Source organism: Eschrichtius robustus, chromosome 2, assembly GCF_028021215.1.
Source record: "Eschrichtius robustus isolate mEscRob2 chromosome 2, mEscRob2.pri, whole genome shotgun sequence".
Taxonomy (NCBI): Eukaryota; Metazoa; Chordata; class Mammalia; order Artiodactyla; family Eschrichtiidae; genus Eschrichtius; species Eschrichtius robustus.
The window spans coordinates 173,841,154-173,865,746 of NC_090825.1; the positions used below are offsets into that span (position 1 = coordinate 173,841,154).

At 58.0% G+C, this 24,593-nt stretch overlaps 3 protein-coding genes across 8 annotated transcripts; all 3 read right to left on the reverse strand.

The window, feature by feature from the left end:
• Positions 1 to 31: 31 nt before the first annotated feature.
• On the reverse strand, positions 32 to 8,179 carry MCOLN1 (mucolipin TRP cation channel 1). Its single transcript, XM_068537113.1, has 14 exons — positions 7,972 to 8,179; positions 6,275 to 6,480; positions 5,570 to 5,737; positions 5,318 to 5,483; positions 4,590 to 4,698; positions 4,248 to 4,344; positions 3,925 to 4,024; positions 3,613 to 3,719; positions 3,359 to 3,508; positions 3,111 to 3,212; positions 2,572 to 2,694; positions 1,932 to 2,147; positions 360 to 490; positions 32 to 253 (listed from the first exon to the last, which is right to left on the reverse strand). The coding sequence occupies exons 1-14, from the start codon at positions 8,000 to 8,002 to the stop codon at positions 217 to 219; spliced, it is 1,743 nt and encodes a 580-aa protein (XP_068393214.1). The 5' UTR covers positions 8,003 to 8,179; the 3' UTR covers positions 32 to 216.
• A 1,565-nt stretch (positions 8,180 to 9,744) lies between these two features.
• On the reverse strand, positions 9,745 to 13,679 carry ZNF358 (zinc finger protein 358). Of its 6 annotated transcripts, XM_068537117.1 has the most exons (4): positions 13,617 to 13,636; positions 12,084 to 12,202; positions 11,802 to 11,907; positions 9,745 to 11,553 (listed from the first exon to the last, which is right to left on the reverse strand). In XM_068537117.1, the coding sequence occupies exons 3-4, from the start codon at positions 11,872 to 11,874 to the stop codon at positions 9,821 to 9,823; spliced, it is 1,806 nt and encodes a 601-aa protein (XP_068393218.1). In that variant the 5' UTR covers positions 11,875 to 11,907; positions 12,084 to 12,202; positions 13,617 to 13,636; the 3' UTR covers positions 9,745 to 9,820. The 6 variants fall into 6 exon arrangements, with proteins under 6 accessions (XP_068393218.1, XP_068393216.1, XP_068393215.1 ...); XM_068537115.1 differs by lacking the exon at positions 12,084 to 12,202 and having other exon boundaries at positions 13,617 to 13,679; XM_068537114.1 differs by lacking the exons at positions 12,084 to 12,202; positions 13,617 to 13,636 and adding an exon at positions 13,342 to 13,555.
• Positions 13,680 to 19,951: 6,272 nt separating this feature from the next.
• Positions 19,952 to 24,415, reverse strand: SAXO5 (stabilizer of axonemal microtubules 5). The gene is made up of 9 exons (XM_068534990.1): positions 23,841 to 24,415; positions 23,405 to 23,420; positions 22,732 to 22,818; positions 22,492 to 22,592; positions 22,115 to 22,227; positions 21,924 to 22,033; positions 21,377 to 21,578; positions 20,700 to 20,785; positions 19,952 to 20,179 (listed from the first exon to the last, which is right to left on the reverse strand). Exons 1-9 carry the CDS (start codon positions 24,413 to 24,415, stop codon positions 19,952 to 19,954), a joined length of 1,518 nt encoding a protein of 505 aa, XP_068391091.1.
• Positions 24,416 to 24,593: the final 178 nt, after the last annotated feature.

Genomic DNA, 24,593 nt, shown 5'->3' on the forward strand with positions numbered 1-24,593 from the left:
GAATACCCCTCCCGCTAGAAATGAGAACAAGTTAATTTTCCCGTTTATTTAACACCCACTCTAACCCTCCCTGTCCCACTCCAATGTCCGACCCGACTAGCCCAGGCCCTCACAGGGCGCGACAGGGAGCCGGTCCTTAAAAAGCAAAGGCTAAAATAAATAAGCATGGGTCTCCGCAGTCCGGGGGCTAATGTCCTATGACGGTCCCGGTCCGAGTCAATTCACCAGCAACGAATGCTCCTCCGAAGCGTCCCTGGAGGGGAGGGTCGGTGTCAGCGGAGGCGGAAGGCATCAGTTCCCTCAGGCCCGCTTCCCTTCCCCTGAGCCAATCCCAAACCCAAGCCCATCCGGCCTCCAACCTGCCGCAGCAGCAGAGGAGGCTGCAGGCGGAGCCGCTCCCACGGCGGAATTTGCCAGAGGTGGGGCTGTCCTGGCACTGCGCGATGTAGGCCTGGAGCTCGCTCTCCTCTGCGCCCGCTCCGCCCGGGTGCTGGGGAGAGATGCCCGGCGGCCCGGCATGAAAGTGGCCTCTGACGTTCGAGGCCCTTGCGATGCGCCCTCCCCTCCCCCTCCTCCCCCCATCCCCTCTCCAGTCATCTGGATCTTCTCACCGGTCCTCGTGGACCAACCAGGCTCCCACCTCCGGGCCTCTGCACCGTGCTGTGCCCTCCACCTGCTGTTCCTCGTGGTTTGCTTCACCCGGAGACATTCCCTGACCACTGAATGTGTGCACACCCTGAACCTTGGTCAGTCGGTGCCCTCCGCTGTGGCTCCAGCGCCTCGAGCCGTGCCTGACCCAATCTGGGTGCCTGACAACCACCCACTTGGGCGGGGGGCGGGCGGGGTGCAAACATCTGCATTCCCAGCAGCAGTGAATGTTCTGGCTTTTAGCCTTGTCTTCATCTCTCCCAACCTCACGGGGCCAATATCTCCTCTCCAAGTCCTTTCTGGCTCTAGGTCTTTGCTTTGGCTGTTCCTTCTCCCTGGTGCTCTCTCTCTTGGGCTCCTGTCTCATCAATCCAGAACTTCCTGAGAGGATGGAAAGGTGTGACGTCTATGCTGTCCAAATCTGGTAGCTACTAGCCACATTGGCTTTTGGGCGCTTGCTCTGTGGATGGTGTGAGGGAGGAACTGAATCTGGAATTGTATTTCATTTTCCTACTAGAGACTACTATTGGACAGCACATTCTAGCAACTTTCCTGGACTCAGCCCGATACGAGTCTAAAGCAGGGGCCTCTGTGTAACCTTCCATACTTCCTTTACACCTCTCATCAGTTGGCTGTTATACTCCCGTTTGTGCATCATTCATCCTGCCCTCCAGTCTTGGACAGACCATGTATGCCTGTTTCCTCAGATGCCTGGCACCCAGCACCAGGCTTGGCACACAGTAGGCTGTCACATGTGTTTGCTAAAAGATCCTGTCTATCTGCCACGCCCATGTTCTGCTCTGACCCTCGCAGCCTGCAGGACAACCACCCTTCCCCAGACCCACAGAACAGAGGGTCTGGGAGCGGGGCTTCCGGAATGAGACAGTCGTAGGTTGAGCCGGGTTCCACCACATGCTTGGTAGCTGACCTTGGGCGAGTCACTGAAATTCTATGGCTTGGTTTCCCTGTCAGTGAAAGCAGACGCAGGAACCCTACCTGGCCCGAGCCCCACACCTTGATAAAACTGAGAGTGTGGCAGCTGTGACTGGGACGGTATGGGTCCCTCCTGGGCCCCCCAATTCCGAGCCACCCTCTCCTTTGGCCTCGTAGAGTCTCCCACATTCTCTCCCTGGGTCCTCCTCTCCGCACCCCGCCGTGGCCAACCACGAGGGACTCCGAGCCCGAGTCTGGGGCCGTGCGTGCACGCACGCACGCACGCACGGCCCCACGGGGAGGCAGGGGGAAGGCAGGCCGGGGAGGGCGCGGGGGGACCGGCAGCTGACCTTGATGGTGTCGTAGGCGCCGGTGATGAGCGCGATGAAGAGGCTGAGCACCATGTAGATGAACAGGCTGATGAAGGAGTACAGGTAGAGCTGGGAGAACAGCCAGACCAGGCTGCTGCGGCCCTGCTGCGCCTGCATCGCCGCGAACGTCACGAACATGTCATCGCCGTTGATGAGCGAGAAGAGGCACTCGGACACCATGGACAGCGAGCGGAACTGCCGGCGGGCAGGGGGGTCGGGGGTCAGAGGGAGCTGCGGGCACGGCCGGGGGCCGGGGTTGGGGGGTCAGAGGGAGCTGCGGGCACGGCTGGGGGCTGGGGTTGGGAGCTTTGGGGGTCAGAGGGGACAGCGTACAGAGTACCAGTAGTCACGATAGGGCCAGCTGGTGGGGGGGGGGGGTCACTGAAGAATGACAAGGTCATAGAGTCAAGGCTAGGGTCACCGGGGATCAGAGGGGACAGTGGGTAGAACTGCTGCAAACTTGCTGGTAAGGACCCAGGGGTCAAGGTGGGTCATTCAGTGTCACCAAGTCAACAAAAGATAGACCAGGAGTCAGGGGGCTCGGGAAGTAAGATGGGGAGCCAGGGATCCCTCACCTGTGGGTCACGAGCGCCACCCGCAGGTCCCGGCCAGCCCCTACCTTCACATGGTAGGGCCCCAACACAATCCAGCCGCAGAAGCAATAGCCCAGGTAGATGACGGCCACACAGCAGCAGAAGCGCATGACGCTGGGCAGGGCCACCCGCAGCGTGGCGATGAGGATCTGCGGAGGGGCGGGGGTTGGGGTGGGGGGAGGTGTCAGCAATGGGGGCGGGACCACAAGCCAGGTGGGCCGTGAGCCTGCGGATGGGGTGAAGCCTGCCCAGGGGCATGATGGGGTGACCACAGAAGCTGGGATGACCGTCGACAAGGCAGGGTGGCGCTGAGCAGGCCCGAGGGCACCCCCTGGCTGGACTCCGCTCGGGGGAGGAGTATGAAGGAGCCGGCTCACGTGACCCCTGCCCAGGTGGAGTGACAGGTGGGCCTGGTGTGGGCAGGTGTGGGGAAGAGGCTCCTGGCGGGTCATCTGCAAGGGCTGGTGATGGCGATACGTGTACCAATTTATCTGGGGGTGGGGGTGGGGATTACGGGACACGTGGCCTCCGCTGGGAGGGCCCCGCCTGCGTGTCGGAGGCTTACGTTGTACTTGTGGAAGAAGGTCAGGTAGCGGATGACACCGACCCAGACGAGCAGCGTCGAGGTGCCCAGGAGGATGCTGCAGACGTCATAGCTTGCCAGGTTCTAGGGGCAGGAGCACCGTCAACCCCACCCAGCCTGGCCCTTCCCTGGGAATGGGGCCCCGGGCAGGCATCAGCAGGGGTGGGAGAGGGGGCCAGGGTCTGGAAGGACACCCTGGGGCTCGGGGGCAGGGCGTGGGCAGGACCCACCTTGGCTTCGATGCCGATCTTCATGATGGTGCCTGAGATGGTGAGCACGTCGCTGGTGACCAGCAGGATGTACCAGCCGTTGACAAATTCCAGCCGCTCCCACAGGCTGATGACCTGTCCCCGCTGCCGCCGCATGAACCTGACAAACTCCTGCAGGGGGAGGTGGGCGGGGTGAGGGCCGGCCCGGACATAGGAGGCGTGCCACCCCGGCCTTGGCGGTCCCAGAGCTGGGTAAGGCTGGGGGCGGCGCTCACGTTCTGCAGCAGGAAGCCTCGGAGCAGCGAGCGGGCACACAGCAGGAAGGAGAAGGCACAAGTGAGGATCACGACCACATCAAACAGGAGCCGGAAGCTGTTGTCTCCTGTGGGGAGGGGGCCGAAGGCAGGGCCAGGAGTGAGGCAGCTGGGCCAGGCCTAGGGGGCTCCAGGGCTGGTTTGGGTTGGTCATCAGGCTCATGGGTTTCTCTGGGTAAGTCGGGAGTTTGGTCCGTGCTGCTCTGGGGCTTGGGGAATTCCTGGGCAGGTTGGGGCCCCTGGTCAGTGCTAGTCCGGGGCTTGGGGGCTCACCATGGCCGAAGACGCTGGGGTGCTTACACTCCTGGATGTGGGCCTCGGTCTCCAGGCTGATGGGGATACGCCCACTGTGTGCCTTATTGTCAAATGTGATCTGCAGGGGTGTGGCGGGGCGGGACGGGACAGAGTAAACCTCAGCAGACCTAGGCTCCCAGAGGCGCAGGATGGATGGTCTCTCCAGCCCCGGCCTCCCCCATCACCCCCACGCTGCCCTTGGCCGAGGGTCCCCAGCTCCAGGACTCAGAAGTCCCATGCCCCCCATGCCACCCCATCACTGGCCGGCCCCTCGCCCCACACCCCAGGCGTTGCGGGCTCACCAGGATGCTGAAGGTGTAGCAGTCTGGGATTTCATTATTGATCAGGCTCTGGAGGTTGATGGTCTTCAGCTGGAAGTGGATGGTGACGTTGATCAGCCTGGGTGGGGGGAGGCTTGGGTGAGGGGGAGGGGGCTCTTCCCATCCCTCCTGCCCCGAGTGCCAGCACTCCTGCCCCACGCTGACTCTGCAGCTGGCAGAGGAAGTGCTCAAATGGCAGCATCGGCATGGCCCGCCCCTGCCCCCGCCTGTGGGGAAGCGGCTGCCCCTCCCACCACCCCCGCCCCTGAAGATGCCTGGAGTCCTGCCCCCCCACCCTCCTCGGCCCCCTTCATGGGGCAGTACTTGTGGAATTTGAGCGTGAGGTTCTTGTAACTGGTGCTGCCATCCAACAGGGAGAGCTCATCACTGGGGGGCACAGGGGGTCTCTCGGGAGGGTCCACCCGGATACAGTCTGAAGACAGGGAGTCAGGGAAGGGACACTGGGGACAGGGGAGGCACAGGCAGGTCTCCCCAGAGTCCCCGACAGACCCCTTCCCTGCTTTCCTTCCCTCTTCATACTTCGACATTTGTCGTTTGTTCCTGCTGTCTTCCCCCAGGGTCAGGCCTGGTCTGTCTCACTCCCTACACAGACCCTAGTGCCTGGCGCTCAGTGGGCCCCCAAATGTTTAGGGAATGAATGGAGTGAAACATAACACTCAGCCCTTTCCGCGTGCCAAGCGTTCTGCTAATCGTCAAATTATTAATGATCGTGACCACCCCGTCTCCTGGACGAGCAGGAGGCAAAGTGGGATTTTGAAGATTTTTTTTTTTTGATGAGGACCATTTTTAAGGTCTTTATTGAATTTGTTACAATATTGCTTCTGTTTTATGTTTTGTTTTGTTTTTTTTTTTCCAGCTGCCAGGCACGTGGGATCTTAGCTCCCTCACCAGGGATCGAAACCGCACCCCCTGCATTGGAAGGCAAAGTCTTAACCACTGGACCGCCGGGGAAGTCCCTGAAGTGGGATTTTTTTTTTTTTTTTTTTTTTTTTTTTTAATCCCGACAGCTGAGCCCTGCCCGGCCCACTCACCAGTGATGACCATCGGGTCGATGTCAAAGGTGTCATTGGCTGGGTCCACGTGGCCCCGGTGGTAGTAGCACTGGCAGAGGGCCAGGGCCGAGCCATTGGCCCAGGGCCCGCCCCCGCCCCGCACGTAAGCATACCGCCCCAGGGACACGTCGGGGAGCATCAGGTACTGTGGGCAAAGGAGGGGAGGGTCAGTCAGCCCTGCCCGTTCTCCCAGGCGGGCCCACCTGCCCTCCTGCTCCTGGTCACCCGCACCTGGTCCATGGCGTGGAAGATGGCCTGGTACAGCTGCTCCCGGGTGTAGGCCGCGAAGGTGTCATCCGCCCCGTCCGAGTAGCCCAGCAGGAAGAGGTGCCGGAAGGCGATGGTGTTCTCCTCCCGGAAAGTCACCGCCAGCTGGTTGCTGAGCCCAAACAGGATGAGCTGGCGGGAGGGACGGGGAGGATTGGCACTGCCGGCACGGGGTCTCCCACGGCGCATGAGTGGAGGCAGAGAAAAGAGAGGGCCCACCCCGTGAGGGCGTGACCACCACACGTCCCCAAGGCGCAGCCCACAGTGGCCACTCACAGAACTCGTGGCAACAACTAATGTTCATGAAATGTTTACCGGATGAATGTTCGAGAGTCAGCACGGCATCAGACTGCCAAGGTCCGCGTGCCACCTTCCAAGGCTCAGCTGCTATGTGACTTTGGACAAGTCCCTTAACCTCTCTGAGCCTCAGCTGTCCTATCTATAGAAAGGGGCAGGAGCAGCGGCTAGGACCTCAGAGGGCATTTGTGAAGCTTAAAGGAGCTGCTCCCGTGCAGATCCGAGAGGGCTTCCTGGCGGATTAGTGCCACTGTCACTATCATGCTATGGGGCTGTGGGGTCAGGACTAGGCTCTGACTCCAAGAGTCCCCTTCAAGGAAAACAGCGACCACAGGTGGCATTCTGCAGGGGAGGGGGCCCTGAAGGTCTCACCTGCACGGTGACCACCAGGATCTTCACCACCTGCAGCATGAGCTTGAAGGGCTTGCGGCCCTTGGCCCGAAATTTATCACAGGGGCTCATGAAGAAGTACTTGAGACGACGGCGGAGATCCTCCTCTTCTGGAGGGGTTGAAGGGGCTGGGGAAGGCCCCACCCGGGTCCCATACCCAGGTTTGGGTGTCAGGAGGCGCTCAGTCTCTGTGGGATGGGAGAGGGCAGTGGGGCCCAGGCCTAGGCAGGTTCACCTGCCAATAGGGGAGGCAAGTCCCAAGCTCCAGCCAAGAAAGAACTCTGAGAGATCTAAGGAAAACCAGAAAATCCGTAACATTTTAGGGATCTATGCAGCAGTGCTGGCTCAGCGGTTTCAAGTTACTCAAAAGGGCCTGAGTTGATTCCTGTCCCTGCTCCAGGGCACTCAGCTTCCCTGAGCCTCAGCGACCTCGTCTGCAAAATGGGGCAATAAAATCTCTCACCAAGAAGCTAACGATTTGACACCTACAAAGCATTCGGTCTCTGAGTCTCAATAATTCCTCAATGAATAGAGCCTATTCTATTTTTTCGGTTTGTTTTTGGTTTTTTTTTTTGGCTGTGCCATGCGGCACGTGGGATCTTAGTTCCCCGACCAGGGATTGAACCAGGCCACAACAGTGAAAGCGCTGAGTCCTAACCACTGGACCCCCAGGGAACTCCTGAATAGAGGCTACTCTAAGAACCACTTATTCCTTTCAATCCTGACCAGTCCAGGAGGAAAGCCCAAGTTTTCAGCAACGGCTCGGGTCATAGCTGGTCACAGCAGCCCAGAACTGTTCCTGACACAACCCACCATCCCCACTGGGAGAACCCCCGCTTCCTTCCAGGGTCTGGCTGGCCCCCTGCCTGGCATGGCCACCAGGATGAAATGTAGGCACCGTCAGAACCTGTCCGGCAGGTGAGGGCCAGCCGCTGGTCCCTTTGGAGCTCAGATGCTGTCGTGGTTGTTTACAAGATAGTTGGATGGGAAGCCAAAGGGGAGGCCGCCTCCCTGGCTGGGATCACAGCTAATCCACCCCAGACTCTACCAGCCAGGACATCTTTCAGGTGTCTGCAGCTAGCTTAAGAAGGGAAGATCAACACAAAGGGCATTCCTCCAGGCTGCCCTGTGAGAAGCGACTGAGCTTCCTTGTGTTTGGAGATCTGAAATTGAGTTAGGCGCCTGCGCTTAAAGTGGCAACCCCGCCCCCAGCACTCCTGCCTAAGTTTAGAGAAGCTGAACATTTGCCTCCTGGTTTGTGGAAGGAAAGCCTGGGTGTCAGACGTGCGAGTTGGAGAAGCTGGGGCCCGCTGTCGGGGTTCCAGCAAAGCTGAGCAATCCGAATCTAGGCTCAGAATGCAAATCCTGGGACCCTCGCCGCCCGAGTCGGAAAAGCTGGCGATTTCGCCAGCTGCCTGAGTTGAGGTACTCAGAGCAGAGCCTGGGTTCAGAAAGGGCGGTGGTCGGAGTCCCGCCACTCCGAGGTCAGAGAAGCTGATGCCCACCCGCCGCTCAGGTTCTAGGAGCCGTCTGCCCATATCTACGCCAAGGGGACGCTGAGAGGTCAGCACCGGAGTTGAGGAAAGGGAAACCGGGAGGTCCGCCGCCCCAGGTCGGAGAAGCCGCCCGCCCGTCCGCCGCACGCGTTCTGGGACTTGCGGGGCCGCCCGCGCCCTCACCTGAGCCGCGCGGGCCTACGGGCACTGCCATGCCGGGGCGGGGAGCGCCGAACGCCGGCGGGCGCGGCGGTACAACCTGCGTCCGAACACCCGCTGCTGTCACTGCGGCCTCGCTCCCTCGCGGTGCAGCTTCAAACCCTCCCGCGTCAGCTGACTGGAGCCCCAGTCACGTGACCAGCGCGGCCCTGGAGGCAGGTGACGGGATCCGGTCCCTCCCCGTGCGCCACGACGACCCCTGCCGGAGCAGCACGCATGCGTGCCTCAGCTGGCGACTTGCCCTTAGGCGGTCCCGAGGTCCTAGCGCCGACGGGCGGAAATGTGCTGGGGGATGGGCTGGCTGCTGGCTCCGTCCTGGCTCCCTGTCATGCCCCAGTCCAGTGCTAACCTCTTGACTTCCATGTCCAGTGTTTGACCCCTTTCCCTCCGCGGTGTCGGATGATGATCCCATCTCAAGGCTGCCCCGCTCCATCCTCCCAGAAACTCTGTGTTACTCTCAACCCCCTCTCATCCGAACTATCATGAAATCCTACTTCATTTCCTAATTACATCCCAAATAGGACCACTTTTCCCCACTCCTATGGCTATAAACCCAGAGTCCCCCAACATTCCCTATGGCCTGGACCACTGCAACAACCTCCCTGATCTTAGGCTTCCATTCCGGATCCCCTCCACTCCACTCTCAATCCAGCAGCCAGAAGCATCTTCAAAAAATAATTCACATCAGTCCTCTGTCAGAACCTGCTGGTAGCTTCCCATTTCTCTGGGATGACAAGCAAACTCCCCACTTCAGTCTCCCAGGGCCTTCTGTTCTGGCCCCGCCTAACTCCTCCCCTAGCTCATCTCTCAGCGGCCCCAGGGCCTTTGCACAATCTTGCCCTAGAGCATAAAGGTTAAGAACTTAGGCTCTGGAAGGCAGACAATTTGGGTTTAAATCTAGGTGCTCCCAACCACCACTTCTGGGTCTTCCAAAAAGTCCCTTAAACTCCATGTGCCTCAGTGTCTTCATTTGCAAAATGGGAATACTCATAGTTACCTGCCTCATGGAGCTGCTGAGAGAATTAAATGAGAAAACGCTAGAGCATAGCACAAGCCTGGGCAAACAGTACTGATGATTAAATTAGAGGTTATTGGGATTATAAAGTCCTTCCTTGGGAAGGCTGTCCGCCATCTAAATCAGAAGTCTTGTTATGCTTCTTGTTGAATGTACCATACTCTGTAATTACTTTTTAAATGTTTCTGAACTCGGCCTCTGAGCTCTGTGAGGGCCAAGGCCATGCTTATCTTGCTCCCTGCTGAGACCCAAGCAATCAACAGATGTTTGTTGAATGCATAAATGAGTGACCTCCTTTGTCCCGTGGTGTACCTGCAACGTGGGCTTTGAAGGGCAAGGGGTAAGTTAGGGGAGCAGACGGGGCAGGGCCGCCCACATGGTTTCATATCAGCCTCCACTATCAGCCTGCTAGACGGTCAACATGCCAGAAATCCCACCATTCCTGGGAAAGCCAACTCCAAAACGAAGGGAGTTAGACCACCCACAGGATAAGTCTGCCCCTGACTGGGGTGGCCAGGTCTCGGGGAGCAGAGTGGCAACTGCTGGGATGGACCAGTGTGAGACCTTGTCGGGGAAGCTAGGAAGCCTGGAGGATATTGTGGGGGGAGCCAGGACATTGAGTTTCTATTTGTATGTTTGGCTCTGGCCATACCCTCCCATCTCCAGAAGAAGAGGCTGTGCATTAGAGAAAAAACAGCAACAGGAGAACCACAACACAGAGCCAGGAGGAGTGGGAGGATTTTACTAACTGCACAACACACAACTTTCCCAGGCCCCTGCGGGGTGCCAGCATGCCCTTCAGCCATCAGGCCCCAGCAGTGCCCCTTGCTCCTGCACCCACTCGGGACTCTCGCCGGTAGGGAGGACTGGGCTGACAGTATCATGGGTGGGAGAGCCGGGGTCAGGGTGGGACTCAGAGCTGGGGTCAGGGCTGGGCGCGGGATCCGGGTCGGGGCTGGGACCAGATCTGTGACCAGGGCTGGCCACAAGGTCGGAATTGGCATTGTGCCCAGGCTCAGGGTCAGAAGATTTGACAGAATCAGGGGTGGGGGTAGAACCAGAGCCAGGGATGGGTTTGGGGCTGGGATTGGGGGGGGAGCCCAGCGCAGAGCCAGGGTCAGGGTCAAGACCAGAGCTGGGGCCGGGGCTGAGGCCCAGGCCTGAACCCAGCACAGAGACAGCATCAGGACCCAGAAGGGAGACCTGCCCCGGCCTCAACATCGAAGCGGGGCTGAGGCCCAAACCGGCGGCGGCTGCAGCAGCTGCAGCGGCCGCGCCCTCATGCACCCGCTTGTGCTTGGTGAGGCTGGAGGCTTGGCCGAAGGCCTTGCCGCAGAGCTGGCAGCGGTAGGGGCGCTCGCCCGAATGCACGTGCAGGTGCTGCAGCAGCGCCGAACTCTGCCCAAAGGCCTTGGAGCAGTGGGGGCAGGCGTAGGGCCGCTCGCCGGTGTGGATGCGCAGGTGATGCTGCAGGTTGGAACTCTGGCCGAAGGCCTTGCCGCAGTGCGGACAGCGGTAGGGGCGCTCGGCCGTGTGCGTGCGCTGGTGCTGCAGCAGCGCGGAGCTCTGGCCGAAGGCCTTGCCGCACTGCGGGCACGGGTACGGCCGCTCACCCGTGTGCGTGCGCAGGTGCTTCAGCAGCGCCGAGCCCTGCCCGAAGCCCTTGGCGCACACCGGGCACTTGTGCGGCCGCGGGCCGCCGTGCGTGCGCAGGTGCTGCGCCAGCAGCGAACCGTGCCCGAAGGCTTTGCCGCACACGGGGCAGTGGTGCGGCTTCTCGCCGCTGTGGCTGCTGCGGTGCTTGAGCAGCGTGGAGCGCCAGCCAAAGGCCTTGCCGCACGCCGCGCACTGGTAGGGCCGCGCGCCCGTGTGGATGCCGCGGTGCTGGGCCAGTGTGGCGCCGTGGCTGAACGACTTGCCGCAGTCGGGGCAGCGGTAAGGCTTCTCGCCGCTGTGGGTGCGGCGGTGCTGGCTCAGACCCGAGCTGCGGCGGAAGGCTCGCCCGCAATCCGGGCAGGAGAAGGGCCGGGGCGGGCTGGCAGGTGCAGGGAGCACCGCGGGGCCGGCGGCCAGGACCTCGGGGGTGGCAGTGAGGTCGGACGAGAGGGGGTCCAGGTCTGGGGTGGCAGCAGGACTGAGGGTGTCGCTGTTAGGGTCGAGAACCAGGGGGACGGGGCCGATGACGTCTGGGTCGTCAAAACTTGAAGACATGGGGTCGAGATCTTGGGGATCCGAGTCACGGATGCCCGAGATGGAGCTCGGTGCTTCCACATCGGGATCCAGATCCTTGGGGACAGGCTCCAGATCTTCATAGCTGGGGTCCACATCTTCAGAGACAGTGTTGAGGTCCTCCGGCTCAGGCTCTGGGTTTTCAGAAACTGGGTCCAGCTCTTCCCTCTTGGGGTCTAGGTCTTCTGAGTCGGAGTCAAGCTCTTCATAGTTGGGCCTTGGGCCTTTGTGGCCTGGGTTCCTCACTAGGACGGACCGCCGCATCCCCAGTGTGGAAGTGCTGGCTGCTTCCGGGGCAGGATCTACAGGGTGAGGGCAGAAGGTGAGTGGAGGTAGGTTCTGGGGAACCGGGGGTCTCTTTTGGAGCCTGAGCAGGGAAGGGAGAGGGGGCCAGACCATGCCCCAGATCCCACTCCGGGGCACACACATGGATCACCCTCTTGTCTTGTACTGCAGGGAGATTTTGCACTCGCCCCCGCCAGGGCAGGGAGAAGAGGGACCCTGGTGGGACATGGTTGGGGGGGAGGGAACTCCCTTCTCAGCCCCACACCTGGATAGAAGTCGTGGGACCCAGCACTAGAGGTCTCCAGTACCCAGCTCCATGGCTCTGCCCCTCTCTCCATCCTGGGCTCCTCCTCTCGTGGGCAGCTTGGGTCCTGTGGAGGAGAGAGAGTCTAGATACCTATCCCCTTGACCACGGCCCCTTCATGGGGAAGAGGGTGGGTGTCTGGGTTCCCGTGCTTTCCGCTAAGTACATGGCCTGAATTCCAGTCCCATAGTTGGGGGTGGCATGTTTGGGGGTTCCTAGTAGGGAGGGCGACCCCTGGCTCACCTCCTAGAGAAGAAGCATCCTGACCTCTGAAGCCTCTATCTGGGGGATGAGTGGGGCGGGGGCAAACAATAACTGGTACTCCTCACTGGGGGAGCGCAGAAAGACCCCTGGCTTGCTTCCTGGGGAAGAGACAACGTGAATTCCAAACCTTACAATTCTGGGGTAGGACTGAGTCAAAACACCTGTATTCTATCTTAGACAGAAGATCCTGAATGCAGATTTCTAAAGCTAGAGTGAGTGTGGGGATATAATATGTGGGACCCCTGGAGGGAGCAGGGAGACCCATGGATCCATTAGCCAGGAGGGTAGGGACAGGTGTCGGTGTACCTGTTTGCCCGAGTAGATAGAAGATCCTGAATTCTAACCCCTAGCTGGGGTGGGCAAAATAATACCTGGGGCTCCTCTTGGATTACTGGAGGGACCCTGGGCCATCTCCTAGGAAGGGGAGATTCCTGAGTGACTGACCCCACGACCGACGTACGGGAATGGGCGTTAGGAACTTTGGTCCCCTCCTGGAAGAAACATCCTGAATTCTAGCTCCGTGGCTAGAGGTAGGGAGGGGGGCAGAGAAACAAGCTGGGAAGCTCCGCTTCAGGGGAGCAGGAGGAACTCAGGATTACCTGAAGGGGAGGTGATGCCCAGCACATGGCTAGGCCTTGGGGAGAAAACAACAAATAGATCTGTTCCTGGGAGACAGGGGAGGACCTTTGGCTCTCCTTCTGGGGAGGGGGACCTCCCGAGCCACAACCCCAGAGCTGGGAGTGGGTACGCAAACAGAGGCCTGAGTTCCTAGTTCACCTCCTTAAATTCCACGATGGAGGGTCAGGGGACAGTGCTGAGTCCCTTCCTGGATTCCCAGGGGGCAGGGGGACCCTTAGATTGGCTCCTGAATTCCCATCTCTGAGCTGCAGGCTGGGAGGAGAAATAACTGGGGTCCTTCTCTGAGTTCCTCGGGGGCAGGTGGAACCCTGGATCACCTCCTGGGGAAGGGGCTTCCAGAACTCTGGACCCCAAGACTGGAGAGTGAGGGGAACAATAACTGGGGTCCTGGGGGAGGGAGGGAACCCCTGGATCCCCCTCTTGAGGATGGGCCTCCTGAACTCCCTACCCCAGGCTGAAGGGTGAGGAGAACAATACCTGGGGCCACTTTTGGGTTCCTGGGGCGGGGGGTCTGGATCGCCTCCAGGGGAGGCGGGCGTCCTGGACTCCCGCCCCCACCGCAACTGAGGGGTTCTCTCCCCCCCCGCCCCCGCCATACCTCCCGATTGACGGCGCCCAGCTCGGGCTGGGCCCTCCCCCGGGGCCGCAGCGGCGGAACCGGCGCGCTAGGCCCGCGGGTCGCGCGGCCCCCTCCCATCGCGCCGGCGTCTCTGCTCTCCCGGGCCGGGGCTGGCGGCGCGCGAGGCGAGGGAGGGGGGTGGACAGAGGTCGCCCAGGGCCGCGCCCCGAGCCGGGGCCCCCCGTCCGCCCGCCCCCCTCACCCCCGCCCCATCGCGGCCGCCGCCCGCCCGACCAGCTCACGGGGACACTCACCCGGCGCCCCTCGCCCCAGCCCGGCCCGCCGCGCCCGCCGGCGCCCCCGGGGCCCGCAGGAAGCCCCCCGCCCGCCAGCCCCGCCGGCGGCCCCCTCGGCCCTGCGGCCCCGCCAAGCGCTCCCAGGGAGCGAGAGGGGCCGGCCGAGGGCCGCAGCGGGAGCTGCTGGGACTTGTAGTTCGCCCGCGTCCGCCTCGGCCGTCGCCATCGCTGCCCCCGCCTCCCCCCGGGCCAGCCTTTGTCCCGGCCCGGCCACCCGGCCGCGCGGCCGCGCCTTTGTCTGCGCCGCGCCCCGCCCGCGCTGTCCCCGCCGCGGCCTCTCCTCTTCTGCGTCTCTCTCAGCCGCTCTCGATCCCTCTCCGCCTCTTCCTCTCTCTCTCTCTGTTCCTTCTCTGTCGCTCTGTCCCTCTATTTCTATGTCTCTCTCCATTTCAATCTCTTTGCCTCTCTTGCCCGCACTTTTTCTACCTCTGTCCCTCTGTGTCTCTATCCTCTTCTCTCTCCCTGTCTCTGCCTCCTGCCCGGGTCTCTGACTCTCTCTGGTTTCAAGAAACACCGAACATTCTCTCTCTGTCTTGCAGACTGGCAACGCACATCAGCATAGTCAAGACGCTGAGAATTTACAAACTTGTGTATCTTTGCTCAGTCCAGCATTTCCCTCTAAGACTCCTCCTCCAAGGAAAAGAGTTGGGGATACTGAGTGTTTCCTCCTCCTCCTCCCTGGTCACGCACCGCTGTCACTGGTGGACTTCCCGTGCCTGATGCCCCCTCTGAAGCCTAGACCAGATCTGGGAAGCACTCTGGGCAGACTTTACCTGGAGACACAGATCCCTGTGAAGAGGGTGTGAAATAGAGCCCCGGCAGCTGGCAGCTGGGCTGTGTGATGTTCTTCCCTGAACATAAACAACGATCCCAGAATATAAACAATGATCACACAAGGCCGCTCTGTGACCGCGTCTGAGCCGAGATAGACACAAGGACACTCTGCAACCACAAAAATGAATACACACCCCCCCTCCCCCCGCCAACTAACTCAGATGACCGCCGCTTCTTCCCAATGACTGCCCCATGTTCATCCTCCCACTTCTGAGATAAGAATCACCAAAATACCCAGTCCTAGTCGCCGATCTGCTCCCTGCTTCCTGACAGCACCAGGCTAGAATTGCTTCTACTCTCCTCTTCTTAAAATTACCCAGCACAAGCCTGAATCCTATAAGATGCCCTCCCGTCCCCCAACTCTTCTGGAGATGCCCGATGGTTCCCCGCTATGGGATCTTCCTTGCTGCACAAGCTAAAAAATTTTTTTTGACTACAGGTGTGCTTCTGATGGTCTTTGGCTGGTGAATTTTGACAACACCTACCCTTGCATGCAAATCAGGCCTCCAGGAGACTTCGCTCTTCCTTCCAGAAACTTCTAGATCTGGGCTGAACTTATGGCCTGAGACCTGCTTTCCAGCTCTCTGTGGAGAAGCCAGCAGCAGATCTGAGAGACTTGAGACTGCAATTGGATTATGTTGCTTGTTCTTCATCCTGCTGGATGATCCCATTACAAATAATACTTGTAATGACAGCTGTCATTTCAGTCTGCCCAGTATGTCTCTCAGCACCTTGCTTTCCCTTTGTGGAGCCCCCTCCACTACTCCAGATGGACCCGTGTCTAACACAGCCCCCCCAGTACCATGCGATCTAAACATACCAACCCGAGAACCCCACCCCCTGGCCACAATGAGGTCTGGGACGAAGCCATGAAGTTGGAGAATCTCTTTCTTCCTTTGGGATCATGAGCTGTTTATAGGCTTCGTTCTGCCTGCACCCACCTTCCTCAGTTGTCTGGAAGGACAGTCTGCAGACTGAAGCCAATCTATACCAGGATGTAGAGGTGAGAGACAGAGAGAAAGCTCTAGCTATATTGGTTGAGCTCTTGGACATAGCCGTACCTGAAGCCGGAAGCCCACAGTCTTTTCAATATCACGAGCCAACAAATTTCCTGAGTATCTGAGCTAGTTTAGTGGGTTTCTGTCTCTTGCAGTCATGACAGTCTTGACTAATTTAGACATGATCTCCAGAAAAGGGAAGGGTATTGAAGGAAATAACTTAAAATGTGAAATTGGCTGAACAAAGGTGAAGTAGAGGGCCAGGGCCACCTTGACATATATATTCATTATAATGTGAATAGGGCTTCAAGATTTGTGCAGTGCACAACCTCCCCAGATATATATGGCAGCCCTGTAAAAGGGCCTTGCTCAGGAAACCAGAAATCTGTTATGTGGAAGAAAAATAGCCGATTAAATTGTTGCCCATTTTATCTTCGCACTCTGTGTGTCACCTGAGACTGTGGCTCGAGCAGCTTTGGAGGAAAATATCAGGATGTTGGAACACGTGGGAGCTTTCATGAGGTCTTCGGCAAGGTCTTATAAGATAGACACAAGCTACCTCTATGTGCTCCTTCTTTTTTTAATAAGTTTATTTATATTTATTTATTTGGCTGCACTGGGTCTTTACTGCTGCACATGGGCAGTACTCTTTGTCACGGTGCATGGGCTTCTCACTGCGGTGGCTTTTCTTGTTGAGGAGCACGAGCTCTAGGTGTGCAGGCTTCAGTAGTTGTGGCTCGCGGGCTGTAGAGCACAGGCTCAGTAGTTGTGGCACCGGGGCTTAGTTGCTCCGCAGCATGTGGGATCTTTCTGGACCAGGGCTCGAACCTGTGTCCCCTGCCTTGTCAGGCAGATTCTTAACCACTGTGCTGCCAGGGAAGTCCCTATGAGCACCTTCTTAAAGCAGAGTCTAGCACCTGCTCAATTTTGTGAGATTGCTAGGGCTGAATTCTCTGCCCCAAGCTAAAAGAGGAAGTTAGTACTGAGATGGGGAGATAAGATTGGGCTTATCAGAGACCTGGTGGGCTCTTAATGCCTCAGCCTTTCAAGCATTGAACACTGAACACTGCCTGTCTATAAAGGCACAATTACCCTCATTGGGAAGAGCCTATTGGCTGAGTCTTTCTGCCCTCTAGATTGTAACCTGGGGCAAGATAGATGCTGTGGGGCTGGGCAGGCACAGGTCTGTTGCTAGGAGACAGGATCCAGCAAGATTGGGCTCCAGACTCCAAGATCCTGGTGAGGTTTGGGGAACCAAATCACCCAGGCATCCAATTACAGCATTCCATCCCTCTGGGCACAGTGATTGGTTCACAGCTGGACATATGACTCAAATGGGCCAGTCGGAGGGTTGTTAAATTCTAACGTGAGGAGTTGCGGGGAAGACCTTCACTCCTTCCTTTGGGGCTTTAATCATTAGGATTTGGGTTTTGTTTTGTATTGTTTTTGCTTTTGTTTTTTGCCACTGCTTGGACTGAGAGGGGGCAAGGGAGAGAGCATGCCTGATGAGGAATTAGCAGCCTTGATGTTAGACCTAATTACAGACTTTCTTGTTTCTAAGTCAATAAAATCCCTTTCTGCTTGAGCAGATACAGCTGGGTTTCTGACACTTGCGACAAAAATACCCAAGACATTAACAAAATTTAGGCACTGTTCATTGAGCTGCTGCCAAGTGCGAGGCCCTGTTTTAAGAATGGTATACGCGGGCTTCCCCGTTGGTGCAGTGGTTAAGAATCCGCCTGCCAATGCAGGGGACACGGGTTTGAGCCCTGGTCCAGGAAGATCCCACATGCCGTGGAGCAACTAAGCCCATGCGCCACAGCTACTGAGCCTGTGTTCTAGAGCCCGCGAGCCACAACTACTGAAGCCCACGTGCCTAGAGCCTGTGCTCCACAAGAGAAGCCACCGCAATGAGAAGCCTGCACACTGTAATGAAGAGTGGCCCCCGCTCGCTGCAACTAGAGAAAGCCTGCGCGCAGCAACGAAGACCCAACGCAGCCAAAATAAAATAAATAAATAAATAAATAAATAAATATATATATATATATATATATATATAAAAGAATGGTACACGCACATTTTATTTACTCCTTGTAACCACCCCATGAAGGAGGAACTGTTGCCATCCCCATTTTACAGATGAGGAAAGTGAGGGTCAGAGCATGAAATCATTTGCCTAGGGACAGAAAAAGACAAGCCTGCTGCTTAGCAATGATTACCATTGACAAAGTGTTTTCCTTTAAAAATTAATCTGTTTTCCCATGTTCAATCCTATTTTACTCATCTTATTTCATAAGTCTTTTTAGTTTTTGTAGTTCATGTGAAATGCCTTTTCTGGGGGGTAAGTGGGATATAGGAGGGATAGACATAAATCCATAGAATACATTCAGAATCATCATAATGTAATGTCTTTCTGTACTGAAGACATCTTGAGTAAAGTTTTTGTTTTTTCCTGGCAACCCATCCTGGGGCTGGTCGGTTCCACTGTTAGAAAATGCTTCAAGTTGTGCTGAAAACTGCTTCCTTGTAACTCCTACCCATTATTTCTCATCTGATGCCTCGGTTGTTTAAACCATTCCTAGAACCAGGCAGGAGTACACATAATCCTGCAACTGAAGCTACATGGAACCAAAGCAAGCTTTCTGAGCTTCCTGGCAGGCAAGGCAAAAATGAAAAGCTTTTTGTACATGTAGTCTGGTAAACAAGCAGACTGGCTTTACCAGGAGAGCCTAATTTTATCCTAGGAATCATTGTAGGAAGGGTTTATTGCAGTGGTTCTCAACCAGGGGCAACTTTTCCCCCCAAGGGACATTTGGCAATGTCTGGAGACAATTTTGGTGGTCACAACTGGGCGGGGGAGAAGGAATGTGCTACTGGCATGTAGTGGGTAGAGGTCAGGGATGACGATCCTACAATGCACAAGACAGCCTCCAACCGCAAAGAATGATCCTATCCAGAATGTCAATAGTGCCGAGACTGAGAAAGCTTGTTTTATCATGAGGTAATTCAGACGAGTGTCATCTACATCATTAGTGGAAGCAAGCAGAAGAGGTGTTCTGCACCTAGCAGACCCTCTCATGATCAACATGGATACCATGTCTGCAGCCAAAAGGTCCATCTTGTCCCCGTGGGACCCAAAACTGGACTCCTCGCCTTCCTGTGGAAATGACAAGCTGGCCTCACAGAATTGCTGCCCATGGGGAAAGGGCTCCCGGACAGGCTTGAGGCTGGCTCTTAGTGGCCCATTGGATTGGGGGCCTTGGTCTTTAAAAGTCTGTCTACAGGGTCAGGGAGCTGTGTTCATTCCCTGAAACCAGATTCTCAACAGCCTGCAGAGGCAGGGCCCAGGCACGGCCACCAAGGCCCATCTTATCGTTCCAGACAGATCTGGCTTCTTGGTGCTGATCTCATCAGACCCCAAGACTTTCAAGGTGGGGTGCTGTCCAAGGTACTAGTCCTTGACATACTTGATGTCCTTGCCATACTTACCAGCTTCAAGACTCCACCCCATACTCCTCCTTTCCACCCTTTTCATTCTGTCTCTGGCTGAACACCTATCCCCTTGGGCCTGATCACATCCTGATGACTTTTGTTCATTTGCCCCTGGAGCCAGCTGTGATCTGGGGGCCAGCTGCCCAGCTAGCCAGTGCACCAACCATTCAGCTTCCAGCCTCTGCTCACAATAGGGGACATTGCTGGGCCATTCTCAGCATGTCCACCCTTTCATGCCCCCTCTGAGCCTCACCCAGTCTCTCAGTGATTGAGCTCCATCCTACACCCTCCTTACCTTCATCCTTGGAAAGGAAGCTCTCCCTTCTTGACCCCCAGCCACGCACACTAACCAGTGTGTACATTTCTCATTTATAACAATCTAATGAGAGAGAGCTATTATTTATCTCCATTTTACAGATGAGCAAATAGAGGCTCAGAGGGTCAAATGACTTGCCCAAGACTACTTTCCAGGACATGGAGGAGTCAGGATTTGCACTCTGTCCATTCAGCCCCAGGAGCCTACATTCTCAACCTCTCGCCACACTGCCTCCGTTCAACACTGCAACTCCATCCTCCCACACCATTCAGAACTTTTGGCAGCGCGAATTCCCTGGCGGTCCAGTGGTTAAGACTCGGCGCTTTCACTGACGTGGACCTGGGTTCAATCCCTGGTTGAGGAAGTAAGGTCCCACAAGCCCTGTGGCGCAGCCAAAAAAAAAAAAAAAGAAAGAAAGAAAGAAAGAACTTGTGGTATCACCTGAACACCTTACAAGCGTCGGACCACCAAGCTTTTGCACAAACTGAGATGGCCTCCCTGCCCAGAGTGGGATGACACCCAGGGTCTGCAGAAGTTCAGGGCTTCTCCATGGAGTCATTCTCTCCTGTACATTCTCTCACCAAGCCCACAGGCACCCTATCCTCTTTCATGGCTGATTGATGGAAAGTGGTGGGATGTTGCCAAAGTGGTGTTTATTGCTGGCTACGGCCTGGGTAGGTAGGGGTCTGGGGGGCCCGAGGGTCCACCTTCCCAGCCCCACAGCCCCACTGGCGAGGGGAGCCCAGGGGCACATGACTCTCCTGGAGGTCGTCCCATCTCAGCACTGCTGGACCCTGGTACTTGAAAGCAAACTCATCCTTGTTTAGGGTTGAGAAGAAGCGCTGTCTACCCAGCGGGGGCTCCAAGTGGCTATACTTGCACTGTGGAGTCAGGGTGGGGAGCCCGGCAGGGCAGCCTGGAGGATGGCTGGCCCACCCTGGCCCCCCTGTAGTTCCCTCACCACCTTGGCAACATCAATGAGTGGGGAACGGCTCAGCGCAGTTTGGCTGATGATTGGGTCCTGGGGAGGTGGGCAAAAGGGAACCCCAGGTTGGGCTGACCCAGGATCTGGATGAGAAGCTGGAGAGAAAGCAGGTGGGCCCCTGGAATGACCCCAGGGCTGGGTTGACCCTAGGTGACTCTGAGCCAACCCTTGGCTTGGAGTATAACTGTGGCTGGTGATACGAAGATGACCCTGACATGACCCTGGGGCTGCGCTAGAGATGACCTGGGGCTGGGATGACATTAAGATGACCCTGAGCCTGGGGTGACCCTAGAGTGACCCTGAGCGGACTTGACACTAACTCTGAGTCTGAGTTGATGGTATAATCTTCCTGAGATAACTCTACGCTGATTTCGGGGGTTACCTGGTTAGAGAGATACCCCTTCCCCCTCCCTCACCCGCTGTGGCACCTCCTCAGTCATGGAGGCTGGAGCTGTTCCGTGTGGCTTCAGCATCTTCTGGTTCATGGTTGAAAACTCTGTTTCTGGAGATTTGGGAGGGGTGGCTGAGCTGAGGGGCTGAGGGAGGAAAGGCAGGGCCCAGGGGGAAGGGACACGGGAGACTAAGGATGGGGTCAGGGTTCAAGGGCGACGCCTGGGCTAGTGCCTAAGTTGTCAGGGGAGGAGGATGGATTATGAGGCAGGGAGGACGGGGCAGCCAGGGTAGGGCTGAGGACGCCAGGGGCAGGGCAAGGGTAGACTAGCGAGGGTCGGGGCCTGGGGGGGAGGGGTGGGCAGGAAGAATAGGCTAGCTGGTCACGGCTCGGATCCAGAGTGTCGCAGAAGAGGAGGAGTAAGAGTCAGGAGAGAGCGGATATGGAGAGGGGCGGGGCCAGACCAGAGGGGCGGAGTCATGCAGCGGTGGGGCCATGACGGGGTGGGGGGTGGGCGTTGGGAGTCACGATCACGAGGGAGTGGGGTTGTTCAGGGTCAGAGTTGGTAATCTTGGCTCATGGGGTGGGATCTAGCCCTTCAGGAGGCGGAGCCAGACTAGGGCAGGGGGCGGGGCGGGATTGGCCGGGGGCGGGACCACAGCTGTGGCAAGGGCGGGGCTTCCGAGGTGGGGCCGCGCTCACCGCCTGTGCCCTGGGGCAGGTTGCTCTGCAGCAAGTGGAGGTTGAGCGCTTTCGGCGGCTTCTGCATCCCAGGGGCTAAATAGTCTGTGCCCATGGAGGTCTGGAAGAACTGTCCAAGAAGCGACGGCTCCCCTAGGGTTATGTGACTCTGCAATTTCTCATGAGGCACGTGGCGGCTGGGTGGCTTGGTCGCGGGCAGCGGCTGTAGGACCACATGGCATCTGGGAAGCTCCGGTGTCAGGGATGTCCCATGGCCAGGACGGAGGGCAGAAGTGGGCGCTGTGTGACCTTGGACGGCTCACACTCTCTCTGGGTCCCACGTGATGGCGCTGGGAGTTGGTACTGTTATCTCAGTTTACAGGCAGAGCCACTGAGGTTTGGAGTGGTTAAGCGACTCACCCTACGTCACGCAAACAGATCCAGGAGATCCCCGCACACATGTCAAGCTCCCTCCCACCTCAGGGCCTTTGCACTTGCTGTTATTCACTCTGCTTGGGAAGCCCTTTTCCCTGATGAGCCCTGCTGCCTTCATCCCCTTCCTGCTGACCTGGCCGCGGAAGAAGTGCGTGGAGGTGGTGAGGCTGCCCGGACCAGGGCACCCATTTCCTTCCAGGATGTGCGACTCCAGAGTCCGGTCGTGGTGAAGAACAAAAGGCTGTGCCAGTGGCAGAGTAGGTCCTGGGCAGCTCTGAGAGGCTGCTGTGGGAGCGAGGGGCGGGGCAGGCAGCAGGCTCTCACCTGGCTCCCGGGCATAGAAGTGTTCACCCTTGGCGGTCCTGTCGTGGAAGAGGCCATCTCCAGGTCGAATATTCACGCAGTGGATGTGGGCTGAGGCCTGGGCCTTGTCATACCTGCAGATAAGGAGGTGGGAGAAGGAGGACCCATCTGATCTTGTCCCTTTCAACTCCCAGGAAAAAGGAGAGAGGGACAGGCTTTCTAACGGCCGAGCTGTGGGGTGCTAGTCGTGGGAAGTGTGGCATAATAGTGGGTCTTGCCTGTGGGTGATGGAGAATTCAAAGGCACAGCATTGGCCCTAGAGCCTCAGGTGAAACATCCCACATGTCATTGAGAGCCGTTTGCCCCATCTTAGTAGTAGGCCATGGTCCCCTTCGTACCTGTCTGGGGGCAGAACCTGGGGCCTGTAGGCTTGTTTCTGCTCTGCACACATGGGCCCATAGCCAATCTTGAAGTCTCCCAGTTCTATGCTGGAGGAGGCCTGTGGGAGGACAGGGGTGGGAAGGGCAAGACCACCCAGTGCCCACCTCTGCTCCTCCCACCCCCACCCCCCCCAGCAGCACCTCTTCTCCTCCCACCGCCCCCTCCCCACCAGCAGCACCAGCCCAGCCTGGATTTACCCTCTTACACGTCAAGGCAGGTGGGCCTGGAAGGGCCTGGAACTGTCTCTGGTAGGAGGTGCTGTCATCCTGTCTCCTGTGTTCCCACTCCAAAAATAATAAAAAATAATGAGAACAAGGGCGTTCCTTTGTGGCCTAGTGGTTAGGATTCTGGGCTTTCAATGCTGTGACCCGGGTTCAATCCCTGGTCGGGGAACTGAGATCCTGCAAGCCGCGTGGTGTGGCCAATAATAATAATAATAATGACAACAAGAATAGCTACCAAGTTTTGAGCCCAGTACCTAGGTTAAGTGCTTTCCACCTCATTTGGGGGGCCGATATTATTCCCCCCCCCCCACTTGAAGCCTCCCTGAAGCTCAGAGAGGTCAAATAACCTGCCAGAAATAATAGAAATTCAGAACCAGGTGGAGTCAAAGCCAACTGACAATCCGTGAACCCAGCTTGGAGGGTCTCTGACCAGTGATGTCTACCAGAAGGTCCTCTGTACCACAGAATTGGAAAATCATATGAATGACAGCGACCCTTTGTTGAGTGCTCAGTATTTGACAGGCGTATTCTGCACTCGGGGCTCTTTCGGCTTCACCAGTAACTATAAAGTGGGGCCCTGTTGTTGCACCCACTTCGCAGATGAGTGAACTGAGGCTGGGAGAGGTCGACTTGCTCAGAGTCACACTACTAAGGTTGCAGGGCTGGGGTGGTGGGGTGGGGGGGACACTTAGCAGATTTGTCTGACCCCAAACCAGCTTTCATGACTTCGGGCCACCGCACAGCACCCTGGAGAGATTCGGGAGACATGCCCATTGTGTGGATGCAGAAACTGAGGCTCGAGGAGGTTCCAGTGTCTCAGCCTCTGCACTATTGACATTTGGGGCTGGATAATTCTTTACTGCGGGAAGCTCTCCTGTGCGTGGTAGGATGTTCATCAGCATCCCTGGCCTCCAGCCGCTCCCTGACGGTACCACCTTCTCCCCCCACCCCCACGCCCAGTCGTGAAGACCAAAATACGATCCCCAGGCATTGCCAAATGTCCGCTGGGGTGGGCGCAGAATCCCCGCTCGCCATGAGAACCATTGTGTTGGGTAAATTGCCTAGGGTGCCCGGGCGCGCGCTCACCGAAGTGGCAGGAAGGCTCGCGGGGCTTCGGGCAAATGTCGTGGAGCGGAAAGAACTCCTGGTGCGCGGTGGGCGGGATGGGCAGCTTGGCTCGGTCGCGGGATGGCACCGAGTCGCGGTCGAAGACGAGGCGCGCGCCGCGGATCTGCTCGCTGGCGCGCTCCGGAAGCGCCGGACAGCCGAAGTGGGCGCGCGCGGTGGAGAGGCCGGTGCGGGCGCGCGAGTCCGCGTGCGCGTGCAGCTTGCTGGCCTGCATGGCGAGCGTGCGCTCCCGTGCCAGTTCCCGCTCCCGCTCCCTCGACAGCAGCGGCGACGCGGGCGCATACGCGCAGTGCGTCTCCGACAGGAGCTCCTGGCCGGCCCAGCGCGCGTCCTGTTGGAAGAGGGACGCGCGGGGCGGCGGCTGGCACAGCGGCCCACGGGTAACGTTCCGGTAGGCGGGAAAATCCCGGTGCGACGTGGACTGCTTGGCGTCCACGTGCAGCCGCGGGTCGGGCCCCAGCGCAGAGTGCGAGGCCTTGAGGAATTCCAGCCAGGACATTGGGCACGGCAGGAGGGGTCCCGCGGCCATCGCGGGACGCAGCGCCACCTGTGAGGGCGCGGAGAAGGGACTGAGCAGGTGCCCGCGGGGTCAGTGCTGCCTTTTACTCCTTTCTCTGTGCCAGGCACTGGACATCATAATAAACAGGTGTAGGGGATTCCCTGGTGGCCTAATGGTTAGGACTCCGGGCTTTCACTGTGGGGCTCGG

Bases quoted from the DNA above. Each gene is read 5' to 3' on its own strand.
- MCOLN1 (XM_068537113.1), bottom strand. From the start codon at position 8,002: ATGGCAGTGCCCGTAGGCCCGCGCGGCTCAG. The intron at 5,738-6,274 runs GTGAGACCTTCA...CCCTCCCGCCAG, and splicing joins TCCTGGTGGTCACCGTGCAG to CTCATCCTGTTTGGGCTCAG. The intron at 5,484-5,569 runs GTGCGGGTGACC...CTTTGCCCACAG, and splicing joins TCTTCCACGCCATGGACCAG to TACCTGATGCTCCCCGACGT.
- ZNF358 (XM_068537114.1), bottom strand. From the start codon at position 13,440: ATGGGAGGGGGCCGCGCGACCCGCGGGCCTAGCGCGCCGGTTCCGCCG. The intron at 11,908-13,341 runs GTATGGCGGGGG...TCTCCTCCACAG, and splicing joins TGGGCGCCGTCAATCGGGAG to GACCCAAGCTGCCCACGAGA. The intron at 11,554-11,801 runs GTGTGGGGCTGA...CTCACCCTGTAG, and splicing joins GTCCCACGACTTCTATCCAG to ATCCTGCCCCGGAAGCAGCC.
- SAXO5 (XM_068534990.1), bottom strand. From the start codon at position 24,415: ATGGCCGCGGGACCCCTCCTGCCGTGCCCAATGTCCTGGCTGGAATTC. The intron at 22,034-22,114 runs GTGAGAGCCTGC...TGCCACTGGCAC, and splicing joins CTTCTATGCCCGGGAGCCAG to AGCCTTTTGTTCTTCACCAC. The intron at 21,579-21,923 runs GTCAGCAGGAAG...GTGGTCCTACAG, and splicing joins CGCACTTCTTCCGCGGCCAG to CCGCTGCCCGCGACCAAGCC.